This window comes from Physcomitrium patens, chromosome 13 (genome assembly GCF_059467195.1).
Source record: "Physcomitrium patens ecotype Gransden chromosome 13, ASM5946719v1, whole genome shotgun sequence".
NCBI lineage: Eukaryota > Viridiplantae > Streptophyta > Bryopsida > Funariales > Funariaceae > Physcomitrium > Physcomitrium patens.
In genome coordinates, this window is record NC_143422.1 from 3,472,496 (window position 1) to 3,494,290 (window position 21,795).

At 34.7% G+C, this 21,795-nt stretch overlaps 4 protein-coding genes across 7 annotated transcripts; 2 read left to right on the plus strand and 2 right to left on the minus strand.

Moving 5' to 3' along the window:
* The first annotated feature begins 10,155 nt into the window (after window positions 1–10,155).
* On the plus strand, window positions 10,156–14,802 carry LOC112290482 (UDP-glucose 4-epimerase GEPI48). Of its 3 annotated transcripts, none has more exons than XR_002972180.3 (9): window positions 10,158–11,233; window positions 12,107–12,156; window positions 12,318–12,453; window positions 12,842–13,171; window positions 13,317–13,398; window positions 13,510–13,592; window positions 13,727–13,818; window positions 13,992–14,271; window positions 14,655–14,752. XR_002972180.3 is itself a non-coding variant. In XM_024536760.3 (8 exons), the coding sequence occupies exons 1-8, from the start codon at window positions 11,027–11,029 to the stop codon at window positions 14,164–14,166; spliced, it is 1,155 nt and encodes a 384-aa protein (XP_024392528.1). In that variant the 5' UTR covers window positions 10,156–11,026; the 3' UTR covers window positions 14,167–14,752. The 3 variants fall into 3 exon arrangements, 1 of the variants encoding a protein (XP_024392528.1); XR_002972181.3 differs by having other exon boundaries at window positions 10,159–11,233; window positions 14,647–14,802; XM_024536760.3 differs by having other exon boundaries at window positions 10,156–11,233; window positions 13,992–14,752.
* Window positions 14,746–16,617, minus strand: LOC112290483 (uncharacterized). Of its 2 annotated transcripts, XM_024536761.2 has the most exons (5): window positions 16,170–16,617; window positions 15,900–15,977; window positions 15,628–15,700; window positions 15,345–15,449; window positions 14,746–15,193 (listed from the first exon to the last, which is right to left on the minus strand). In XM_024536761.2, exons 1-5 carry the CDS (start codon window positions 16,608–16,610, stop codon window positions 15,120–15,122), a joined length of 771 nt encoding a protein of 256 aa, XP_024392529.1. In that variant the 5' UTR covers window positions 16,611–16,617; the 3' UTR covers window positions 14,746–15,119. The 2 variants fall into 2 exon arrangements, with proteins under 2 accessions (XP_024392529.1, XP_024392531.1); XM_024536763.2 differs by lacking the exon at window positions 15,900–15,977.
* A 531-nt stretch (window positions 16,618–17,148) lies between these two features.
* Window positions 17,149–19,659, plus strand: LOC112290485 (uncharacterized). Its single transcript, XM_024536764.3, has 7 exons — window positions 17,149–17,259; window positions 17,755–17,937; window positions 18,070–18,226; window positions 18,381–18,469; window positions 18,727–18,781; window positions 19,015–19,100; window positions 19,263–19,659. The coding sequence occupies exons 1-7, from the start codon at window positions 17,236–17,238 to the stop codon at window positions 19,404–19,406; spliced, it is 738 nt and encodes a 245-aa protein (XP_024392532.1). The 5' UTR covers window positions 17,149–17,235; the 3' UTR covers window positions 19,407–19,659.
* A 1,304-nt stretch (window positions 19,660–20,963) lies between these two features.
* On the minus strand, window positions 20,964–21,473 carry LOC112290486 (histone H4). The gene has a single exon (XM_024536765.3). The coding sequence runs from the start codon at window positions 21,376–21,378 to the stop codon at window positions 21,067–21,069; it is 312 nt and encodes a 103-aa protein (XP_024392533.1). The 5' UTR covers window positions 21,379–21,473; the 3' UTR covers window positions 20,964–21,066.
* Window positions 21,474–21,795: the final 322 nt, after the last annotated feature.

Here is a 21,795-nt window from a genome sequence, read left to right on the forward strand (position 1 = left end):
TTACAAATAAGATAGAAGTTCTTGCTGAAAATTTAAAACAGTAATTGAAGTTTTTAGCTAAGTTCTTATTAATATATTCTTTGAGTGCAGCCAATTTGTTTTGTAATAAGTCATAAATTAGTTTGAATGATGTTTAAATTCTTTCTTAAGGATTAATTAAACAATCATAGGGATAATATTTTAAAAGAATATTTATATTTTTTCTCTCAAAAATATCTTAATAATCTTGATAATAATTAAAAATGCTACTTGAAATTCTTCTACTATCAAAATTGAATGAAGCATATATAACAAAAGGTGGCTTTTTTTTTTGCAACATGTATAAAAGCTCTTACATCTATTAATAAGAATTTAGTTGTTTTTGACTTATGACTTTTTACTTGAAAAAAAGAATTTTAGATTAAATTATAAGAAAAATCAAGGTTACAAAAAATCTAATCTATTTAGGGATTATACTTCTTTGGCTATAATAATCCTAAAATGACTAAACTAGATAGAGATTTAATCACATTAAATATTACTTAGCTATTATTATCATTAATTATTATATCTAAAGAAATAGTTTTATGAGTTATATTTCTAAAAAATAACAAATAACCATCTATGATTTTTATATTTAAAATTTTAATTTTCTTGACTAAAAATATTTATTTTTTTTTCCAAATATATATTTATAAAACAAATTGAGGCTCTTAAATTTAATAAGGAAAAAACTTTGTAATTGTTTGGTTATAAATAAACTTCTACTATGAAACAAGGTAAAAAATCTATAGAAAAAAAAATAAAACTTCTATTAGGTTTTACATAAGATTTTAATTTAATCAAAAATAAATAAAAAATTAAAAAATTACCCATAATTTCTATTATAGCTAAAAAAAAATTGTTTTTTAATATATTATCTTCTTTAGAAATCATACTCTTCATTTTTTAATTATGTTGTTTTTTTGGATAATATTGAATAATAAAATTAGATTCTCTATAATATAAGTACAAAATTTCTTAACAACGTGTCATAGATATATATTTACTTAAATGAGAAGTATTAGATATAAAATAAATGTAAATAGATTTGATATTATCTTATGGTAAAAGCTTTTCAAAAGCTTCATAGACATGAATTTGACTTTATATATTTTTTTAGTTAATTAATAGGTTAGAAACTTAGCCAACAAGCTAGCTACATATTACATGTGTTGGTAGCATGTGATACAAGCTAACAATATAGCATGCATATAGGAAATTTGCCTTACAAGTTAAGACATGTATCTTACATAGTCAAAAATATTGGAAATTATATAGAACATTGTCATATATTTTTTAATTAGATAATATATATAGAAATAAAGGTGAAGCCTATTTTACTCTTCTTAACGTCTTTTTAGTCATTAGTCTTATTTCAAGACTTTTTAATCTTTTTGTCTTTAGAAGTAGTCATTATAATGTAATATCATACCATATTTGAGTGATTTTTTAGTCTTCTTGAATGACATAAGAATATATTGATCTTTTAGTTCTTTAAGATTCATGTCCTTGATACAATGTTAAGTTTTTTCTTGCTCAATAAGAAATTTGATGCATACTATGTCAATTTGCATAGACTTTGGCCTTCATAAAAAAGTTTTTGAAAACTTAGAAGTTGTTGCCATAACTTGACATAAACTTCTTTACCAAGCCTTTGTTCAAAATATCTTTTAAAGAATCAATTATTGTATATAATGGTTTAAGCAATAAATTATTTCAATGACTTTGTTTTTTGCATTGTCAACAAGAAATCTTTAACATTATCTTCTAATTCATATCAAAATTGATTAATAAGGACTTTGTCATTCATATCTACATCACAAGCAAGGTTTTGGAATTCAATAGCATATATAATGGTTAAAGATGTTTCTTGTTGTAAAAATAGGAGTTTGAATTTTTTTATACTTTTTTTATTATTTTTTCTAAATATAGACATATATACTTCTAAGAATGAATATAGATCATGAAAAAATCAGAAATCTTTTTCTATCAAAATTATGAACCAAAAAAAAGTACTTCCAAATAAAAATACATCTATGAATTCAACTTAAATAAATCCATCAGGGTAATAGAAAGATTACAATCTTAGATAGAGCTTCTTTTGTTATAAAAATCTTTAAAACTTTGATATTGTTCTATCAAACTTCTTTGACATATTTATTCATGTTTCTCCCATACTTGTAGTAGTAAGATTTTTTGAATTCAATTATAAATTTTATCTAGTTACTTCTTTCAAATACATAATTTTTTGGTATTGACTTTGAATTTTTTATTGACTTCTTCCATAAGCATAAGAATAATATATCTATGATTGGCATTAGAAATACATGAGATTTCCTTCCAAAGAATATTGACAAGCTTATGAAGATCTTTCATAGTTGCAAATATATCCTCACTTTTATTGAGAGTAGCATCCATAATTTTTTCTTTCATAGAAAATTCAAACAAATCCACAAGTTATATTTGAAAAAGATAATTTACAACCTCTAATATCATAGTGACTCAAAAAACTATTTCAATGTTGATATATTTTTAAAATAATAGTATAATATAGATGAATTATAGTGAATAATGCCACGTGGTTTGTACAAAAAATAAAGTATTCTTTTATAGCTACCAAAAGAGTTTAGGTTGAAAAAAATCCATTAAGTAATTGTAGAGCTATGACCAATTTAATTTGAAGTAGTATTGAAATAATTTTTTGAGTGTGGTGTCTAATTTTTGGATTCTATCAATTAATCAAGTTTACAATATTCTATCATCATCAGATTTACTATGATAATATTATTAATAATCTGATGACATCATTAATACTTACTAGTAGCTTTAAAAGTATCATTCTTAATCACAATTCTTGGCATGGATATATTCTAAATTACCAAATTTTAGAATCTTTTAGAATATTCTATAAATTTTTAGAACCTTTTAGATACTTATAGAATATTTTATAATCTTTGAGGAAGTTCCATAGGCTTCTAGAAGCTTCTTTAGACTTCTAAAAATTTCTATAGAAAGTACCATAAACTTTTGTAACCTTTATTATAATATAAATAGAAGTCTTTGGAACCACTTTTGCTATCAATCTCATTCTTTGTCTTTAATCTTAATATATTTCTTTATTAAATTCTTGTGTCCTTGAAAATTCTTTAAACAACTATGAGACTTATTCTTTGCTCTTTCCAAGTTAACATCACCTCTGCTCTTCTTCATTCTTAAAAATCTCATGGCCAAATTTCTTTTAAATTTACCTGTAGTAAAGTTATTATCTTTAGGCTAGCAAAAAAGATCACTTTTATTAGGAAGAATCTTAAATTAGGTAGACTGTAATAGAATATAGACAAGATATTTGTATTATTGATATATAGAGATAAATAGATAGAACCATGTTTGAAAAATTATGGAAGTTTTTAGAATTGGAGTTAGGTTAGTAGATGAAGTAGGATCCACTTTGGAATATTTTAAAAAGAATTTAGTGCAATTATCTAGATGGACCTACCATAGAACCTTCTAAAAAGAATTTAAGGTGGTTATTTAAGTGGAGTCCATCATCTAGGAATATTTTAGAAAATCCAGGGTAGTAAAATAAAGTATAAATAGGATTGGCTAGGGCCTTTTGAGGCATTTAGTCAAGTATGGCTTTGGACCCTTTTTCTTAATACAATTGGAGTTTGTATCTTCTTGTTTTGTTCTGATTCTAATTGCTCAATTTTGTCTTCCGTGTCCCATTCTATTTACTTTTGTTTAGTTTTATTTTAGTTTAGTTTGTCCTACCTTGTGATGAAGTTTCATGTTGTTAAAGATTAGAAAGATCTTAGATATTTGAGATAAACCAATCCTATTATGCAGACCAAAGAAATTCATTGTAATAGATGAAATAGCAATTATTTACCAAATCAACATTGAGAAGGTTGAAAATGCTATTGACGTTGCTAAGAATCTTAACAATATTATCAATAATTATGTGTCAATCCAAATTATTTGAAATATTTATAAGAAATGGAATATGAAAGTTGTAGTGAAGAAGAAAAAGTCACTACTATCTATTTGTTATTAAAAACAACACTTGGATTTTGCTTTGAAGTATAAGAAATGGACTATGGAAGATTGGAAGAGAATTATTCAAAACAAATATTGAAGCATAATTCAAAAAAAATATTGAAGTAATTTGATTATCATGGAATTAAAATAATAGATTATCATGCTTAGTCTCTTGATCTTAATTCTATTGAATATCTTTGACAATACATCAAATATTAGCTCAACATTTGGAAGATAAAATCAAATGGATTTTGGAAATTTTGAAAAAGAATATGTGTAAAATGGAATAATATTGAAGAAATTTTATGTCAAAATTTAATAAAAAGTATGCCTAGGAGATTGAAAGTAATTATCAAGGCCAAAAGAGATCCTACAAAGTATTAATATGTAATTGAATACCACACTCAAAAAAATATTTTAATATTATTCCAAATTGGATTGGTCATAGCTCCAAAATTACTTGATGGATTCTTTTTAACTTGGGCTCATTTGATAGTTTTAAAAAATTATTTTATTTTCCATACAAACCATGTATCATTATTCACTACAATTCATCTGTAATACACCATTCTTTCCAAAACATGTCAACATTGAATCATTATAAATAAATAAAAAATATAAAAAAGAGTGGTCCATTCTTTTTAAATAAAAAAATCAATGCTAAAAAGCTAAAATATTAGTTTAAAGGTGTATAGATTGTGACCTTCAAAATACAATAATAGAAGTTAGATAATTTAATTATTTTTAGAACAAAAGAAAAAAATGAGTTAGTTCTCTTATCAAATTGTCAAAGATATGAATCACAAAAAATAAAACCTCAATATTCTTTGATGTTTCTCAGAAAGAATATATATTTATTCAAAATTAGTATTATATTAAAAATACAATGGCTATTATTAAAGACAAAAAGACTAGAGTTTGTAGAAACAAGATTAAAGACTAAAAAGGCATTGATAAGAATGAAGAAGGCTTTACTCTTACTTCCATATATATATATATATATATATATATATATATATAATCTAACTTAGAGCTACATATTGACATTATATAGGACCTCCAATATGTGTCTAACTTGCAAGACACATGTCTAACTTATAATAGAAGTATTCTTATGTATTACAAGTTACAAGTTGTATTACAAGCTATCAACATGTACAATGCATGGCTAACTTATTGGTCAAGTTTCTAACCTACCAATCAACTACAAACACATCTAGAGACAAATTCACATTTATAAAACTTCTAAGAAGCATTGCTACAAGTTATTATCAAATACACCTATATTTATCTTTTACCTAATACTACTTATCTATATATATATATATATATATATATATATATCCATGATAATTAATATTATTTCAATTTTTATTAATAAAAATGATACTAATAAAAAAATTAAAATAATTAACTTATATAATTATTTTAATCATTATAAACAATATTGTAAAGATTTTTTAAAACCTCAAAAAATTAAGTAGAATAATCAAAGTATAAAAATAAGATTAAAATAGAAAAAAAATCAAATTATTCCATTCTTTGAGAATAATTTGATAGTAGTAGAATTGTTTGAATATTTTATATAACCTTTGAAATATTTAATAATTCAATTGCTTCTATTATTGTAAATAATCTAAAACCAACATTAAATTCTATTGGAGACTTTCAAATAATTAGAAATATATATGTCTTATTTATTGATGAGTAGTGATTGGTATTTCTAGAAATTGGAAAAGATAATAAGAACTTTACAAAGCACCAAGAGTAAGGTTCCATGAGCCAAAATGATACATTGAATTAAATTGAGGTCATGAACAAGGACATAAACTAGATGAAGAGTAAGGTTCCATGAGCCAAAATGATACATTGAATTAAATTGATGTCATGAATAAGGTGATAAACTAGATGATAAATAAGGTAAAAAATTAGATGATAAATAAGATAAAAAATTTAATGACAAATCAAATGTCAAATTGAATGATAAACAAAGTGAAAAACTATCTAATAAATAAAGAAGCAATTTTAAATGTGATCTTAGATTTTAGACATCACTCCAATTATTGATTTGGATTCATTGTGCAATTTTAGATTAGTTAACATTTGGTTAGGATTTGGCCATTGTTGTCACTAATAGTTGGCCAATTATTATTAATTTCTTGTTTTACAATGTGAGGGAGGTTTCATGGAAAGAAGGGGGCTAGAAATGGGATTCTTGGAGAGCTAATATAAAGTAGGTACATAGTATCGAGCTTGGCTTCTATCAACCACTTTGCCTTATGACTGAAGACCACCATAGCTTGAAGACCACCATAGCTAATGCACCATATATCCATAGCATCTATCCATCTGCCAACCCTATTGGCGCCAATGGGTGGCAATACTCTTACAAACATTCCAAAAAGAATTCAAATCATTTGAAAATTTAAAGATTATTTTACACTTCAACATCTCAAGGCTGATATTGTAGTCATTTAGTTAGGTAATAGGGATTAGAAGATATGTATTTATTAAAATTCAAAAAAAAAAACAGAATATGTATAATATTAGATAAATAATTATATTTTTAATAATAAATTTATAAAATTTTATTTATGTATAAATTTATATTTTTTACTCATTCCATGTTAATATATATATATACAAGTAAAACTTAAATAGGTGGTTGTATGATTGATTCTCAAGAGCACATTATATATTTGTTTACATCTGTTTAAAATCTGTTGTAATTTAATTATGTATGTTTAAGGAATGCATTGATGAATTGCTTTTGAATGGTACTTGTTTACAAATCACAATTTATCATTATTTTTCTTTTCTTTTTTCTTTCAGAGAAGATCTTCAAATAATTGCAAACTGTGGACAATTTATATACTCCTATAAATAGAATGAAATAAACTTTACAAAATGATGAGTTGCATAAGGTTTTTTATCCATGCAAATGTAAATGATATATGAAAATTTATCAAAAGTTTGGATGAATCATTGCTAATGTATTAATAATATGATACATGAGATGATTTGCATTGAAAATTATATTTCTAATGCACCTGATTCTCATAAATTTGAAAACCTTCTAAATTTATACGTATGGCTTAGCTTGAGATCACTTCCCATGAAAACCCTAGCAACAATAATCTATACATGCAATCAAAATTCTTAAAAAAAACTAATTTTAATTTACAATCATTCCAAATTTCAAAAATCACTGATGACGTGATTATGTTAATCCACATCAATGTATGCACATTTCTCGTAACTCTTTTACTTTTAAAACAAAAATACTAAACCATGGTCCACGATTTCAAATTCTAGGAAACACAAAGCATTTAATTAAACTTGAAAACAATAAATATGTACATATATAGTATGTTGTTAATTTTGTAAAGATAGATGTCAGCACCCTCCGAACCAACAGCTAGTTTGTTTTTTTCCCTTCTTGGAGCTGCTCTTCAGCTGCTTTTCGTTTGGGAACGCTAGGGGAACCGTTTCCACAGCTCCAATGAGTGGGGGCTCATGTCAAGTACCCACTCCACACGTAGCCTGCCACACTTTGTCAGACCACCCATCGCCACCCCCAACATGCGGCCTTCTGTGCCCTGCCAGTTTAACCTCTAACAGACTCCACCATTTCACGACGCAGAAACATAATACACATTATATAATATTATTATTATTGTATATGTATATTGTATTATATTCGTGTATTGTATTATATTATATACATACGTCTGAAAATGAATACATATTATATATTATGCACAAACATGTTATGGAATGCACCACCTCTCAATTCAGATGTAGATATATATATATATATATATATATATATCTCAAGCTAGTACTTTTGACCAATTATTTAAATTTATTTCTCTTAAATTTAATGGAATAAGGAGAAATAATTTACCATGAATATGTATGTATGTATGGGCTTGTATATATAAGTATATATATACAGACGTGTGTGTTGATTCGTGTTGAGATGAAACCTTAAAATACAATGTAAAATAGAATCTTGTGTTGTTATATGTGAGATCAATTTCTTGATATTTTTCATTGCATACATGTAAATGTTTTGATGAATACCAATAATATATTGGTAAAATGCTTGAATCGACCTTTCATTGTTAATTCCATTTTTTTTTTTCTTTTCTTTTTGAAGTAGTACGTTTACTTTCCATTTTTACAACTGCTATTGGGTCCTCTTAAACTTGTGCGCTATCACAGAGAAGACATGATCTTTAAAGCATTCCATATTATGTGGTTAAAAATGGGTATTTTAATTGGAACAATCGAAAACTGAAAAGAAAAGAGAGGCGAAAATTTCCATCTTCATACAAACAAGTAATTGAAATCATCCCGTCATTAGTTTCCAGAGATATTTTAACAACGTTTTAGACAAAAGTATAGCCTCACAATACACTAATGGAATTAGAATTGGCAGCGAGATTGGTTACCAAGTTACAAACTGTTCGATAATTCCCCCATTCATTCCCACACACACTTCTAATAATTGGGTTTCCAAATCATTCAAATAAGGTAAGATTATAAAAAGCAATGGACCCGGGCAGCATGGAATTGGCACCGTGTGGAGGAGCCTCCAGATTCTGGGTTGGAAACCGCCGTATATGGTGACGTCACCAACGACCACGATATTCGAATATTCCATATCATTTTAAAATGATTGTGTTATTAAAAGATATTTTCTTAAAAAAGAAAAGGAAACCTGGTGAGCGTGCAAAGTCATAGGCAGCGAGATGCTTCTGACGTGGCCGCCAATGGGAATCGAGTCTTTAAAGGAAGGAGGGAAAAAAGCAATGTATTTTATGATTGGGTCCACGTGGACGACTTGACCACGTAAGCATTGACTAGGATCTATGTTGCTGATGTGGAACTTTATGAGTGGTGGACCTTGGGGGGTGGCCGTTGACATCGACCTCCCCCCCGCCTTTGAGAGGCTGGACAATAATTCTGTCACGCTGCTTTGTCCGCTGCTGTACGTCAGTGTGAACGGGGCCCTCTAATGCCCAAGGGTTGTTATTTTCTACTTTTTTGCTCCACTTTTTATTTATTTAGTTTTTTGGTCTCCAAATGAACGAGCATTGGGAGTTGGAATTGAATAGAAATGGGAATTCTCCTTCTTGGCTGTCGTCATGAAACACATGTGTTGAGTTGTGTGAGAAAACAGATACAATACATGGTGAGGGGATTTTATTGACAGGGTTCCTTAACACCTAGTATTACACATGTGAAGGTGAACACTAAAATATCTCTTGTTGATCAAGTCCATCTCCTTTTTAGAGGCTGTTTATTTTTCTACTCTTTTATTCTTATTACAATTGTTGTTCTGAAGACATCTCTAAATTAATATAATGTTAGCAAAGTTGTGTACTCATTCCAATTAAATGAAGTTGCTTTCATAAACATATGTTGTATTATATCCACTGATATACTTAAAAATTGTGCAGGCTCAATTGTTTATATATATATATATATATATATATATTTGTTTTTTTTTTGTTTATTTCTTTATATGTTAGTCTCTTGCATGAGATCTTCCTTTGTTGGTAAGTAAAGTAATACATACATAACAAATGACAAAACAAAAAGTACTAATATGGGAGTTCATTGGAGAGAAAGAATGCAATGAAACAAAATCTACCATCAACTAAAAGATGTCCAGTAATAATATATATATATATATATATATATGTTTATTGTCGTGCACTTTGTGAAAGTCTTCTTTATAATATTCCAAGAATATTTTGACCTTGCACATTAGGTGGTCTTTAGGCCTTAGGTGGAAAAGGCTATCTGCAGCACAATTATGGGCCCCAAAATATGGCTTTATCTACTGGATTATTTCTGATGATTAGGTTTTGAAGCATAAGACATGGGTAATCATACATGAATTAGTGTAGGGAAATAATTGAAGATGCGTGGTGAGGCGGAATCCGCAGCGCTTAGAATGCTCGGGATCGGGCCAGGCCGGGGGGGGGGGGGAGTGTGGTGCAACACCCAGCCTGGCCCGGCCCGATCATGCCCGACCCAGCTTGATCATAGGAAGGCGCAGGGTACGTTATGTTCAACACTTCTCCCACCCGGACATGCGTGGCGGAGCTTCAAAGCCAGAGAGCGGGGCGAAGGGGAGAGGACAGGGATCGATTCATCGTTTTCAGAAGCGAACAAATTAGTTCAGATCCACGCATTTCGCTGCACACTCTCACGTGTCTTTAGATTAGACGCGAGACGATTGTCGCGAAGCTCTATTTGGTTCACGGTTGGAGGTTTTTCAGTGCGTGCGGTGTGCTCTTTGACCGTGTGATTTGGCTCCCCTGTTTAAGGTCTCGAGGTGGAGGTGGAGTGAGGCTTCTGATCTTAGAGGGCATGATTGCATGCGGTAGCGAGAGTATCTCGTTTGCGGCTACGTGAGTAGTGAGACTTTGAGTTAGGGAGTTTTGGAGAGGGCTGCGAGTCTTGGATTGTGGAGCAGGTTGAGAGGACCTGCGAGAAATGTAGGTTTGAATTCATCGTATTGATGTGTTAGAGTGTAGACTTGTTGAGATTTTGTAATAGTGCCAGCGACTTAGCATTGTTGATGCGCGTGAGTAGAATCAGTGTGAGTGAGCTCACATGTTCCAGATCCGTGCCGTAGGCTTCACGAGAGTGTAGCAGCATGATCACAGTGGTCTCGCTCCTGAACACGGTTTCGCCGTGTGTGACTGGGCCAGCTCATCTTTGTGCGCCCTCGCTTTGGACGTACATTCTTTCAATCGGCACTTAATACGACGAAAGCTGCGTGTGTTGTGAAATGACGAGTTGCATTTCACCTGTTACTTCAGGAAATCAAGGTCTATTAGGTTAGAGTGAGCGCCTGAATCGATAAGGAAAGGACGAGTCCGAAAGTTGTCGGTACGCGGAGATCGATAGTTGTTTGTGGATTGAAGAGTGGATTTCGTTTCATACGATGACAGTCAACGGAATCCTGCATCCGGAGAGATGCATTTTAGTGACGGGCGGGGCAGGATACATTGGAACTCATACATCACTGCAGCTGTTGCTTGATGGTTATAAAGTTGTTATCTTGGACAACCTTGTCAATTCATGCGAGGAAGCTGTCCGAAGGGTCGTGGATCTGGCTGGCAAGCAAGGGAAAAATCTTGTTTTTCACAAGGTCTGTAGCTTTAAAATCCCGACCTTAATTGTTACATCATTTTATTTATTTTATTTTATTTATTTATTTCCTGGAGCTTGACTGATGTAATTTCAAAGTCCTCGTTAGGTGTGTTCTGCGATCATCACTATTGATCTGAAAATATTCTTCATTTAAGTAGCAGGTGAACATAAAGTTGCCACATGTAGACTGTGAAATGTAGAAGGTTTTGTATGTTTTTTTTTTCTAACTTGTCAAGGAAAATTGCATTCGCAATTCAGATCATGCAGTCTTACAATGAAAAACAGATTAAGATGTGTCCCGTCCGTAATTTGGCTGTAGTCGTGAACGTTAGCAGGCATTCTCTGATAAATTTTTGAAGATGTGCATACAGACTAGCAATACCTTTCAGACGAAAGTTTTTGTGGGTTGCTGATTTAGTATTACGTACTCTCAAAGTATAATTTAAGCGACTTGACGTAGAAGTTGCCACGGCTTGCCCGTAATTCCATATCTACCTGAGTACCTTGCACCTGAAGCATCCGTGAAACTCGATCGGCTAAACCAATAGTGGGGTGAATTTCGTTTTCTGAGTTATATCAATCTTTGTCAAGCAGGAACCCCTTTATATAATGACGTTACCATTCCTATGAGAAGTTGGAGTGCCTGTTGCCTGAAATGATCTTTCATTGAGGCTATTTTGCCAACGAACACAATTATACGCCTCAACCCCTGTGCGAATAGTTGTTGCAAGGGATGCTTAAATACTCACTGTCGTAACATCAAGCGGCTTTCAGCTTGGAGTGAAATTTCCTGCTTGATTTTTTTTTTTTTTTTTTTTTTTTTTTTGAATTTTAAATCAACTACATTTTTTTCTGATATGTGGCTATGCAGGTGGATCTTTGCGACAAGGTTGGCATCCAAGCTGTTTTTGACCTGCACCGGTATGTTGCGAAACTGCTCATGGCTAAAATAATTTTACTTAGCATCGTGGATTTTCATGTTTTCCTTGCATGTGGATATGCATGGTTAGTCATGAATTGTTTTATGAATCTGGCTTATGAATCACTACCAAATTATAACCAGGTTTTCCCGATTCTTGCAGATTTGATGCTGTAATCCATTTTGCGGGTTTGAAGGCAGTTGGAGAGAGCTGTGCAAAACCTTTGCCCTACTACATCAACAATATTCTTGGCACTTTGAACCTTCTGGATGTTATGAACACTCGTAATTGCAAAAAGGTCTGAGGTGGCTAAAGTGCTGTCAGTTCTTTTGTGGTTGCGGAATTAATAATGTTTTGTGATGCCGTATCTCATTGTGTTGGATGCGTGTGTTACCATCGTAAAGAAGTGAGTCATATGCCTTTAATTTTGTCATGTTGGGTGTGATTAGTGATTGTTACATACAATTTCTTCATAACTAATCGTGTCTCGTATTTTAACAACCGATTCCATCATTCCGTGTTCTTCCAGTTTAGCGCTTCATTCAATGAATGTCAATGACTCTTCAACAGCTTACATTTCTAATTGTGTTGTGAACTTTACACTTGTGTATTGAATGTGATTCCCGTTTTTTTTTTTTTTTTTTTTCCTTTTCCATTTATCTGATACAAGGTTTTTGCTTTTGTAGCTAGTGTTTTCATCTTCTGCTACGGTATATGGACAACCGGAGAGCGTCCCGGTAACAGAGGATTCCCGTCTATTTGTTCTGAATCCATATGGTCGTACCAAGCTTCAGGTCGAAGAGATGATGCGCGATATTACCGCTGCAGATTCAGGTTGGAGATGCATAGTGTTACGATACTTCAATCCTGTGGGAGCTCACCCCAGTGGCCGCCTTGGAGAAGATCCTCAGGGCTTTCCGAACAACTTGATGCCCTTTGTGCAACAGGTGGCTGTGGGCAGAAGGAAAGAGCTGACTGTGTTCGGAACTGATTACAATACTAAGGATGGGTCTGGGGTATGTATCGTTTTTTGCGCTCTAGAATTTTATTTTTCTCGCTTACGTTTAATTCCTTCATCATTTGTGTTTAATTTTTGTATGTGTACTAAGAAGTGGTATCACTCAAGATGCTCGAAAAATCACTCACTATTGAGTTTTTCAGGTCCGTGATTACATTCACGTCCAGGACCTTGCTACTGGTCACAGTGCCGCCCTCCACAAGCTGTTTACGACGCCTGACATAGGTAGTCTTATTATTTTTCTTATTGTTTGGATAATCTTCTTCGTTTTTCAATTCATACCTGCTTGCATGTGATGTCCTAGTCTTCACCTGAAAACTAGATGTGGATGTACAGGTTGCACTGCTTACAACCTTGGAACAGGGAAAGGGACCTCTGTGCTGGAAATAGTAGCCGCATTCGAGAAGGCTGCGGGATTGGTAAATGCCGACTTTCTTGGTCTGGTGTTGGTGAAGTATTTTTGACATAAGAGCAGATTTTCTGTATGTTCGGTGTTCTATGTATTTCGGTTGTGCCTGGATGTCACTAACCTATCTCCGACCTGTTGCAACAGAAAATTCCTCTGCGAATTGCAGGCCGACGGCCTGGAGACTGCAGCGTAGTCTACACCGCTACAGACAAGGCAAGGAAAGAACTTGGATGGAAGTAAGTTACTACCACTACTATACTGGTTTGTACCGGTCATTTATTAGCATGTACTACATCTGATTAGGTTCCTTTGCACGAGGATTTTTTTGGTGCTTTAATGGATTGGATTTCTCGTATCATATGTTCCTTTTGGCTTTCTGAGAATGTTTTTTTTGGAATAAATATTGCAGAGCACTTAATGGGATTGACGAGATGTGTCGAGATCAATGGAAGTGGGCAAGCAATAATCCAAATGGCTATCAACCAAATCAAGAGCCTTCTGTTGATTTCAAGCCTATTGCAAATGGGAATGCCATCTCACATGACAATCATGAAACTGTTGTAAAAAAAGACACCCTTCCTTGATGTCTTTGGGAGCTCTTGTTTACTACACTCGAGACGTTCTCGACTTCAGTGGTCTCCATTTGCCACTTTCATTTGCGAACAGGTCTTGGAAACGCACAGCTAGAGGTAGTATCTTTTCAACCTCCTATTCTTAATCAAATAGAAGAACATATATATATATATATAGTCATAGATGTGGAACAACATTTATATTTAGAAAAATTAAAAGGATGTGACTTGGATCGAGGAATTGCCAGTCACAACGGATGCGTGTTGAGGTAAAACGATCTGGGAGGATGGTATTAGATGCGAGGATGTATCCATCTTCTCTTGGATGCGAGTAGGTTTTAACGACTGAATAGGTTGTGTAGTTTGAGGGTAATAGTTGCATACTACATGGCCGTGTCACGATTCATTGTACAGGATAATTCTTTGGACTTGGCGGGGGATTTCTAGGAGTTTCTTTGCCAGGCGAAATCAATGTCAATAATCATTCAGCAGTTCTGCAGGTTTTGGACACGCAGTTCAGGACACTTGGTTCAACGAAGACTGGAATTTCATTATGAAGCATCATAACTATTCTTGCCCAATTCACTGCGCTTGTGTAGCAACTGCTGTACACGGTTAACTTAATGCCATTGATAATTTTTCTGGAAACTGTTTCTCTATTCAACTGGTATTTGATAGTACTGTAATTTACTTTGCTGAATCAGTAATAACATATGCACCAGGAAATTGTTGTGATCGGCCACCTCTTCGTCTTTTTGAAATTGCGCTCATCTAACACGATACCCTCTTCTACACTAAGTAATAGTAGCACAAATGTTTGCAGGAGATGGAGTATGTTTTTCTCTAACTGATACAATGGCCATTTTCCAACTGTAGGATTCTTCGAACAAATCCTCAGACAATAATAAAGTATTTACTTGATTAAAAAAGCAAGGAACCCTGCTATCAGGCAGAGGCCAACTGTTTCATTGTATCATTGCTTCTGCGCTTTCTATCACCGCAGTGGGGTTCCCAACACTTTCACCGCCGACTCGTTTTCCTGCTTACTCCTCCCCACAGCAGCACCACAGACCATGTTACTCACAACACTGATCTAGATTACTCTGAATGGAATCCACATAATAGTAGCAATAAAAATTTGAGAAGAGAAGCAAACATACACCATGTCAGGAATACGAAAATATGAATACCTTTAGACGAAGAGCTCTTCAACCTCAGTTTAGCACGCTTCTTCATGAGAAAGGCTCTCCGCAATTCAGGTAGCTTTGGCTGTAATGATCCTTGGTTACCTCCACCTGATCAGAAATTGCACTCGTCAGAGAAGGAGAGCACAGTAAGCTCGAGAAGATTGAAATCACGTGGACTACATGTTCGTAGGTACATTCTTGTGTTTGAATAGTGAACAACCCATCCCCATCAATACTCTTGATTATACAAAACTGCTATCGTGGTTTCAGCGGATAGAGGTCACACCTTCTTCATCAATAGCCATCATCTCAATATCATGCATCGTGACCAAACCAGACTGTAGAGCCTCTTTCTGTGCCTGCAATAGTCAAACAAAAAGTGCAGAACATAGCAGGAATCAATTTATGAAACACCTCAACCTTAGCTCCATGATCATACACGTGAGGCATTAAACTAATAATTCACAGATTACACAAATATTTGTCGAATTGTGATAAACAGCCAAATGAACAGCCCTATTTCAGGTCATCTGATAGAATGGTCACACAGATAACAACCTTCGCTTTGACGTGACGAAAAATAATATGATCTATTCCACTGGTGCGAACCCTGATACCGGTATGACCGAAACCAACCTGGTGAATAAATTGATCAATAATAATAGGTTCAATCTGCTAAGGGTTTGCATTCTAATTCTGAGTCACATATCCACAGTAGGGTCTCACAAGGCTGTGAAGCACCTATATTTGTACTCAGGTAGATTTGAAAATGACGAAGCAGAATTCATAATTTAGCAATGGATCGACAGAAATTGAACAGCCCATTACCTGCCGCCATCGCTTCTGAAGCTTGCGTGCCTTCTTCCCAGAAATGCTCGCGAGGGCCTTCCCGGAGGACACCCTCAACGTCGCAGCGCTGGATCTACGTTTCCGTTTCTCCGCCCGCTTGGCCCGCCTCTCCTTCTGAATGTTTCGCCGCGGCAAATTGAACTTGTTCATCTCGCCAACACCCAATCCTCCCAAATTTGGTCGAGGTAGCAAATTCGAGAGCGGCTGGAGCGGAAGCAATTCGAGACCCAAGCGCAGGAGTCCGGAGTAACGCGACCTTTCCTTCAAGAAACGGACCCTTACCCGTGTTTCAACACCTACGACCGTGTCTCTTCCGCTCTCACCCGCATTGGTATTACCGCCCGAACAGACCCAACGGATGTCATCTATCTGTGGTGCATTTTGCTGGCTCCACGTCCATCCACGCAGTGAAAAACTCATCTTGAATGATCGCACAAGATCAGCTCTCCAATGGAGTTTTTCCTATCAGAGGATTAATTTTTTTATAAATAATTAATCTTAATTATAATTTTATCAAAATTTCTTTAAATAAAATTAACTCTATTAATACTTTATATCATTATTTTCCGAACATATTAATTTAAAAACAAAGTAATCTCCTTTGTAGATGTTCTTATGAATAATAAACATACAATAATTTATTCATTTTGCAACATATTTTGTTTGGAATAAATAAATATCTCTCCTTACAAAATTTTCATTATTTATACAAATGGTAAATTTTATATTGACTGCATGTTAGAGTAAAATTACCAGCACAAATATTTTTTCTAACTATAAATAACATATGAGGAGAAGAAAACAAATGACCGCCACTTTACATAATCAACACGAGTTTTTTTTTTAATAAAGATTAGACGAATGAAATCCGAGGAAGAGTGAGGATGATATGACGGTTCATCCATCCAAATGTGGGCAAAGTGTTTCTTCGCCGCCCTGCTAGAGTGTATTTTGCTGCTTGCTTGCTTGCACGAGGCATTGTCGAGTCTATAATCTACACACATTTTGGAGAGATAATTTCACGACGCTGTGAAAGGATCGCACAATGGCGCGCTCTGTTGCAACTCTTGTGAGAAAATCTCGTTTTTTTTTTTTTTTTTTTTTTTTTTCTTTCGTGTATTGATTCACCGCATTTTTCCGAGTTTTTTTGTTACTTGTTTGGAGGATATAGTTCGGGGAAAATTCTTAAGGGTTTAGGATGCAATGAGTAGGCTTTGTGTGTTAGAAGTCTTCTTAAGGAGTTAGGTGATGGAGTCGCGGTGCGGTGATGAAAGCCAATGATTTAAGGTTTAGGGGTTTGGAGGAAATTAGAAGATTTCCACAAATTTTGTGGTGATTATTCATTGTGTGCATCCCCGTTATGCACAATCATTTTTCTCTTCTTCTTTTCGATTGGGATGGTTTTTTAATTCAATTTTATGCTCGTTTCGCTATTCCCTCAGTTAGGACACAAGAATTGAAGTAAACCGAGTAATGAATGTTTGAGTCTTGTAGTGTGTTTTAGAGCAGTCGATCACCGTTCTTGCTCACTTACCGATTGCTTGATTGTGCATGGTTGATGCAGCGCAACCTCATTGCCCAGACGTCATTGCAAAGATACAAGTTGGCGAGTTTGAGCCCTGTGTCTGAGAGCGTGCAGAGGCAAGCTCTTGGTTTCTCCTCCATCTTGTTCGGAGCCGGCTCTCAGCAGTTGCGTAGTGCGTCAGAACCCACGAATTTTCAGCGGGCTACTACCAGAGCCATGCAGGTGTCTTGCTCATACTGATCCAGTTGTCCCGATTTTCAACATTATTCGTTTGTCCAGGTTAATCATCTAAAATCTATAGAAAATATGTAAGTGCTTGTTCGTTCGTTAATTAACGAGTACAATGATTGGCAGAGTGGTCAAGACACAGAAGTCAAGACACAGGCGAAGGTTACAACCAAATGTTATTTTGATATTACTATTGGCAATAAACCTGCTGGGCGTGTTGTCTTGGGCCTTTTCGGAGAGGATGTTCCTATAACAGTCAAGAACTTCCAGCAACTTTGCACAGGTTTGAACTACTTATATGAAGGAATAATGAGGGTGATAGTGGTAGCGTGTCTGAATACCCTTGCTATTTGATTTTTGGTAAATACCTTTATCGTTTTTCTAAGTGACAGTATAAGATGTGTTAGACATATCTTAACTCAGTCTTTTTCATACAGGTGAGAAGGGCTTTGGTTTCAAAGGTTCAGCTTTCCATCGTGTCATCAAGAACTTCATGATTCAGGGAGGTGACTTCGACAGGGGCAATGTACATACTTCAACTCTTCTACTTTGGTTGCTGTCTACATGCATATCTTACCATGTATCAGTTTATGTTGTTCATTGAGCCTGTAGTTATTGTAACTCGACAAAGCAGGTCTTCGTATTCTTCCCATTAGCTTTAGGATGGCATTGAAAGTTTCAACTCAAATTGTATGAAAATTGTAGAATACAATAAGTTAGATGTCTTTCCATCTAGTGAATCATGAGAGCATACGTGATTTACGTCAATACAAACCTGTACAGGGTACTGGAGGCAAGAGCATTTATGGAAGAACCTTCAGGGATGAAAACTTCAAGTGTGAGTGTAACCTGTACCTTGCATGTGGATATTTCATCTCTGAATCCTTAACATTTCGGCCAGCTGATTTGATATGGCCCCTTGTACACATCGAAAATAAATTCAATCCGATTTCTCTACTACCATTCACTTTTAGAGGTGTTTTGTTCCCCACCAATCATGTGTTAATACGAGTGTGCAAGTGAGTGGTTCTTGTTTCATGGGCTTATGTGCGTTATTGTCTGGGTATGTAGTGAGACATACTGGCCCCGGAATCTTGAGCATGGCGAATGCTGGTCCTCACACTAACGGAAGCCAGTTTTTCATTTGCACTGTTGAGGTAAGAATTCTTGGTTTATTATGGCTTGTTACCTGCTTAGGTGAATCAGGTTATTTGTTTTGTATATATACTCTTTTTCATTTATTTATTTATTTTTACTATTATCATTTTATAATATAACATTTAATCACTGGGATCTAAAATACGACTCTTATACTGCAGACTCCATGGTTGAACAACAAGCATGTAGTGTTCGGTCAAGTCATAGAAGGTTTGGATGTCGTGAGGACGATTGAGAACCAAGACACAGATCATAATGACAAGCCAAGGCAAGCATGTGTTATTGCTGATTCAGGCGAGCTTTAGATTTGTAGATTTGCTTCAGAACCAAAAGATGATATGAGTTATCAGTCGGCCGCATTATTTTCGTACTAGTCACATTGGCACTTCTCGTATTCCGGAATTTAGATGAATGTCAAGAGAGACTATCTAACTGAACAATAAGTAGGCTTTTTAAGTGCTGAGGTCAGAGTTAGCTAAGTTCCTTTTGTAGCCCAGTCTCAAGCAATGTATAATTGTTCGGCACTTGACTATAATATTAACTTTGGTTATTGCAATACGTTTTTGTTCTTCAACTACCTAATTTGATCCTATTGACCTTTTCATCAACTTATACGCTATTTTCTGGAACTTTGGTGTTAATTGGTATCAATGAATGTGAATTCAATTAGATTGTGATTAATCCACCTCTAATATTTAGTGAAAAATTTATTTTATAATAGCATGATTATCTAGAACATTTTATTTTAACATCTTCAATGCATTTTCGTACGTATTAATGACTGTAAAGAAAAAGGACAGGAATGCATCGACTGTCATTTTCAGACCTAGTAATGACTGTAAAGAAAAATAGGAAAATGCTGGATAGTAGTGACGTGTCCACACCAGAACGCTTCAACTCTCACCAACTGTGAAACATGAGAAGGATTTTCAAAACTGTCCCCAAGAAGTGTCCGCCAGGGTTACTATGACTTGTGATGGCAACATCACCCTGTTATGATTCAAGCGAAGCCGTCTCTTCGTCATGCGTGCGCAAGATGAGTCTGTGCTCTCTGCGAAAAAGGACTTTGACGTACTGCTTCCTATCTCTACGATTTTCCTTGTGTAAACCGTAGCATTACCATAATTCTCTATCTCGGAAACATAAAAATCTTCCCAAAAAATTAGCAACCTAGAGAGATAACATTTCAGCTCGGTAACTCACGTTCTCCGGCATACTTCGGCTAGCAATTGCGCTACGCAGCTGCGACTTATTTTCTGGAACAGTGGTAGCTCTTGGCCTCACTTCGAAAGCTGTATTAGGTAGCGCACGAGGATGCCACCGACGAGCACTAAATCGACGATTCAACAGAGGCTGGATTTTGATGGCTGTAAATAGGGTTCTGAATCATATTCTGCCGTGGAAGATAGAGGCGAGTCGGAGTCAGGGTCGTTCCCTTATTTTCAGCAGTATGCAGATTGATGACTAGCTACCTCACCTCATTTGACGTCATTCGACGGTCCAAAATCAGCTTGGTACATGTCATCGTCCTGGACCTTCCGAAAGGTGAAATGGTGTACTTTTTATTCAAGCCCATTACCTTTTTTATTCAAAAAAATTAGCACTAAATTAACCACAAGGCTTCTGTAAGCCAGGAATTCATATAATACGAACCTACAACTTCTAGACGCTTTGTAAGCGGACACGGTTCAAAACCGCAAAAATGAAATTATAGGCTTGGGACTTAACGCTTGGAAATAAAAGACGCCACTGTCAAATCGGTTAACGCTGTTACAAACATCCCAAGCATCACGAAACACAACACTCGCTAAAATTAGAAAGAAAAAACAAACAAACAAACAAATAAGTAAACAAACATCCAATGAAAGTAGAAAGCTAAAACTGATAAGACTTGATAAGGTTCGTCAGAAGGTGGTGTTCAATAACACCATTTTTACGTGCGATGCGAAGGTCTGGCACGTCGACCTAGCCTCCAAAACCATAGAGAGTTCTGCCCTGACGCTTCAGGGCATAAACCACATCCATAGCCGTCACGGTCTTGCGCCGAGCATGCTCGGTATATGTTACAGCATCTCTAATCACGTTCTCAAGAAAGATCTTAAGCACGCCCCGAGTCTCTTCATAGATCAGACCACTGATGCGCTTCACGCCTCCTCTTCTTGCTAAGCGCCTGATGGCAGGCTTAGTGATCCCCTGAATGTTATCGCGCAATACCTTACGATGGCGCTTGGCGCCGCCCTTGCCCAGTCCCTTCCCACCCTTGCCGCGACCAGACATGGTGGCAAGAAACCTCTACTAACCAAAGGCAAACTCCTATATGTCGACTGAAGCTCTCTACCGCACAAAGTTACAAAGCTAAATCGCAACGACACAATGCTGAAACTGGGGGGAGGTGGAAGATTAAATAAGAGGAGGGAAGTTCAAATTCTGAAGAGATAGAAATCTATTTGGCGCCCAAACTTGAAATTCCCGCCAGATTCAAAATCTTCAAAAGTGTACATTCCAGGATCAGACCATTTCGTAGATTCCCTGATCCCTCGAACGAATGCCAGCTTGTCATGAGTCATCAGCTTCTGAAATAATACTTTAAATTATTTATGTTTATGAGTTTTATATTCTTTTTTGTTTATATTAAAATAATATAAATATATGTAATTTCCATTCTAGTTTCCAATATGTATGTGGGAATATTTG

What these genes read in the sequence shown, in the direction of transcription:
- LOC112290486 (XM_024536765.3), bottom strand. Translation starts at nt 21,378, where the DNA reads ATGTCTGGTCGCGGCAAGGGTGGGAAGGGACTGGGCAAGGGCGGCGCC.
- LOC112290485 (XM_024536764.3), top strand. Translation starts at nt 17,236, where the DNA reads ATGGCGCGCTCTGTTGCAACTCTT. An exon ending in CGCGCTCTGTTGCAACTCTT is followed by an intron (nt 17,260 to 17,754) that starts GTGAGAAAATCT and finishes TGGTTGATGCAG; the next exon opens with CGCAACCTCATTGCCCAGAC. An exon ending in TTTTCATTTGCACTGTTGAG is followed by an intron (nt 19,101 to 19,262) that starts GTAAGAATTCTT and finishes CTTATACTGCAG; the next exon opens with ACTCCATGGTTGAACAACAA.
- LOC112290483 (XM_024536761.2), bottom strand. Translation starts at nt 16,610, where the DNA reads ATGAGTTTTTCACTGCGTGGATGGACGTGGAGCCAGCAAAATGCACCA. An exon ending in TTCGTCACGTCAAAGCGAAG is followed by an intron (nt 15,701 to 15,899) that starts GTTGTTATCTGT and finishes TGACTATTGCAG; the next exon opens with GCACAGAAAGAGGCTCTACA. An exon ending in GAAGAGCTCTTCGTCTAAAG is followed by an intron (nt 15,194 to 15,344) that starts GTATTCATATTT and finishes AGGAGTAAGCAG; the next exon opens with GAAAACGAGTCGGCGGTGAA.
- LOC112290482 (XM_024536760.3), top strand. Translation starts at nt 11,027, where the DNA reads ATGACAGTCAACGGAATCCTGCATCCGGAGAGATGCATTTTAGTGACG. An exon ending in GTTTACGACGCCTGACATAG is followed by an intron (nt 13,399 to 13,509) that starts GTAGTCTTATTA and finishes GTGGATGTACAG; the next exon opens with GTTGCACTGCTTACAACCTT. An exon ending in TCGAGAAGGCTGCGGGATTG is followed by an intron (nt 13,593 to 13,726) that starts GTAAATGCCGAC and finishes CTGTTGCAACAG; the next exon opens with AAAATTCCTCTGCGAATTGC.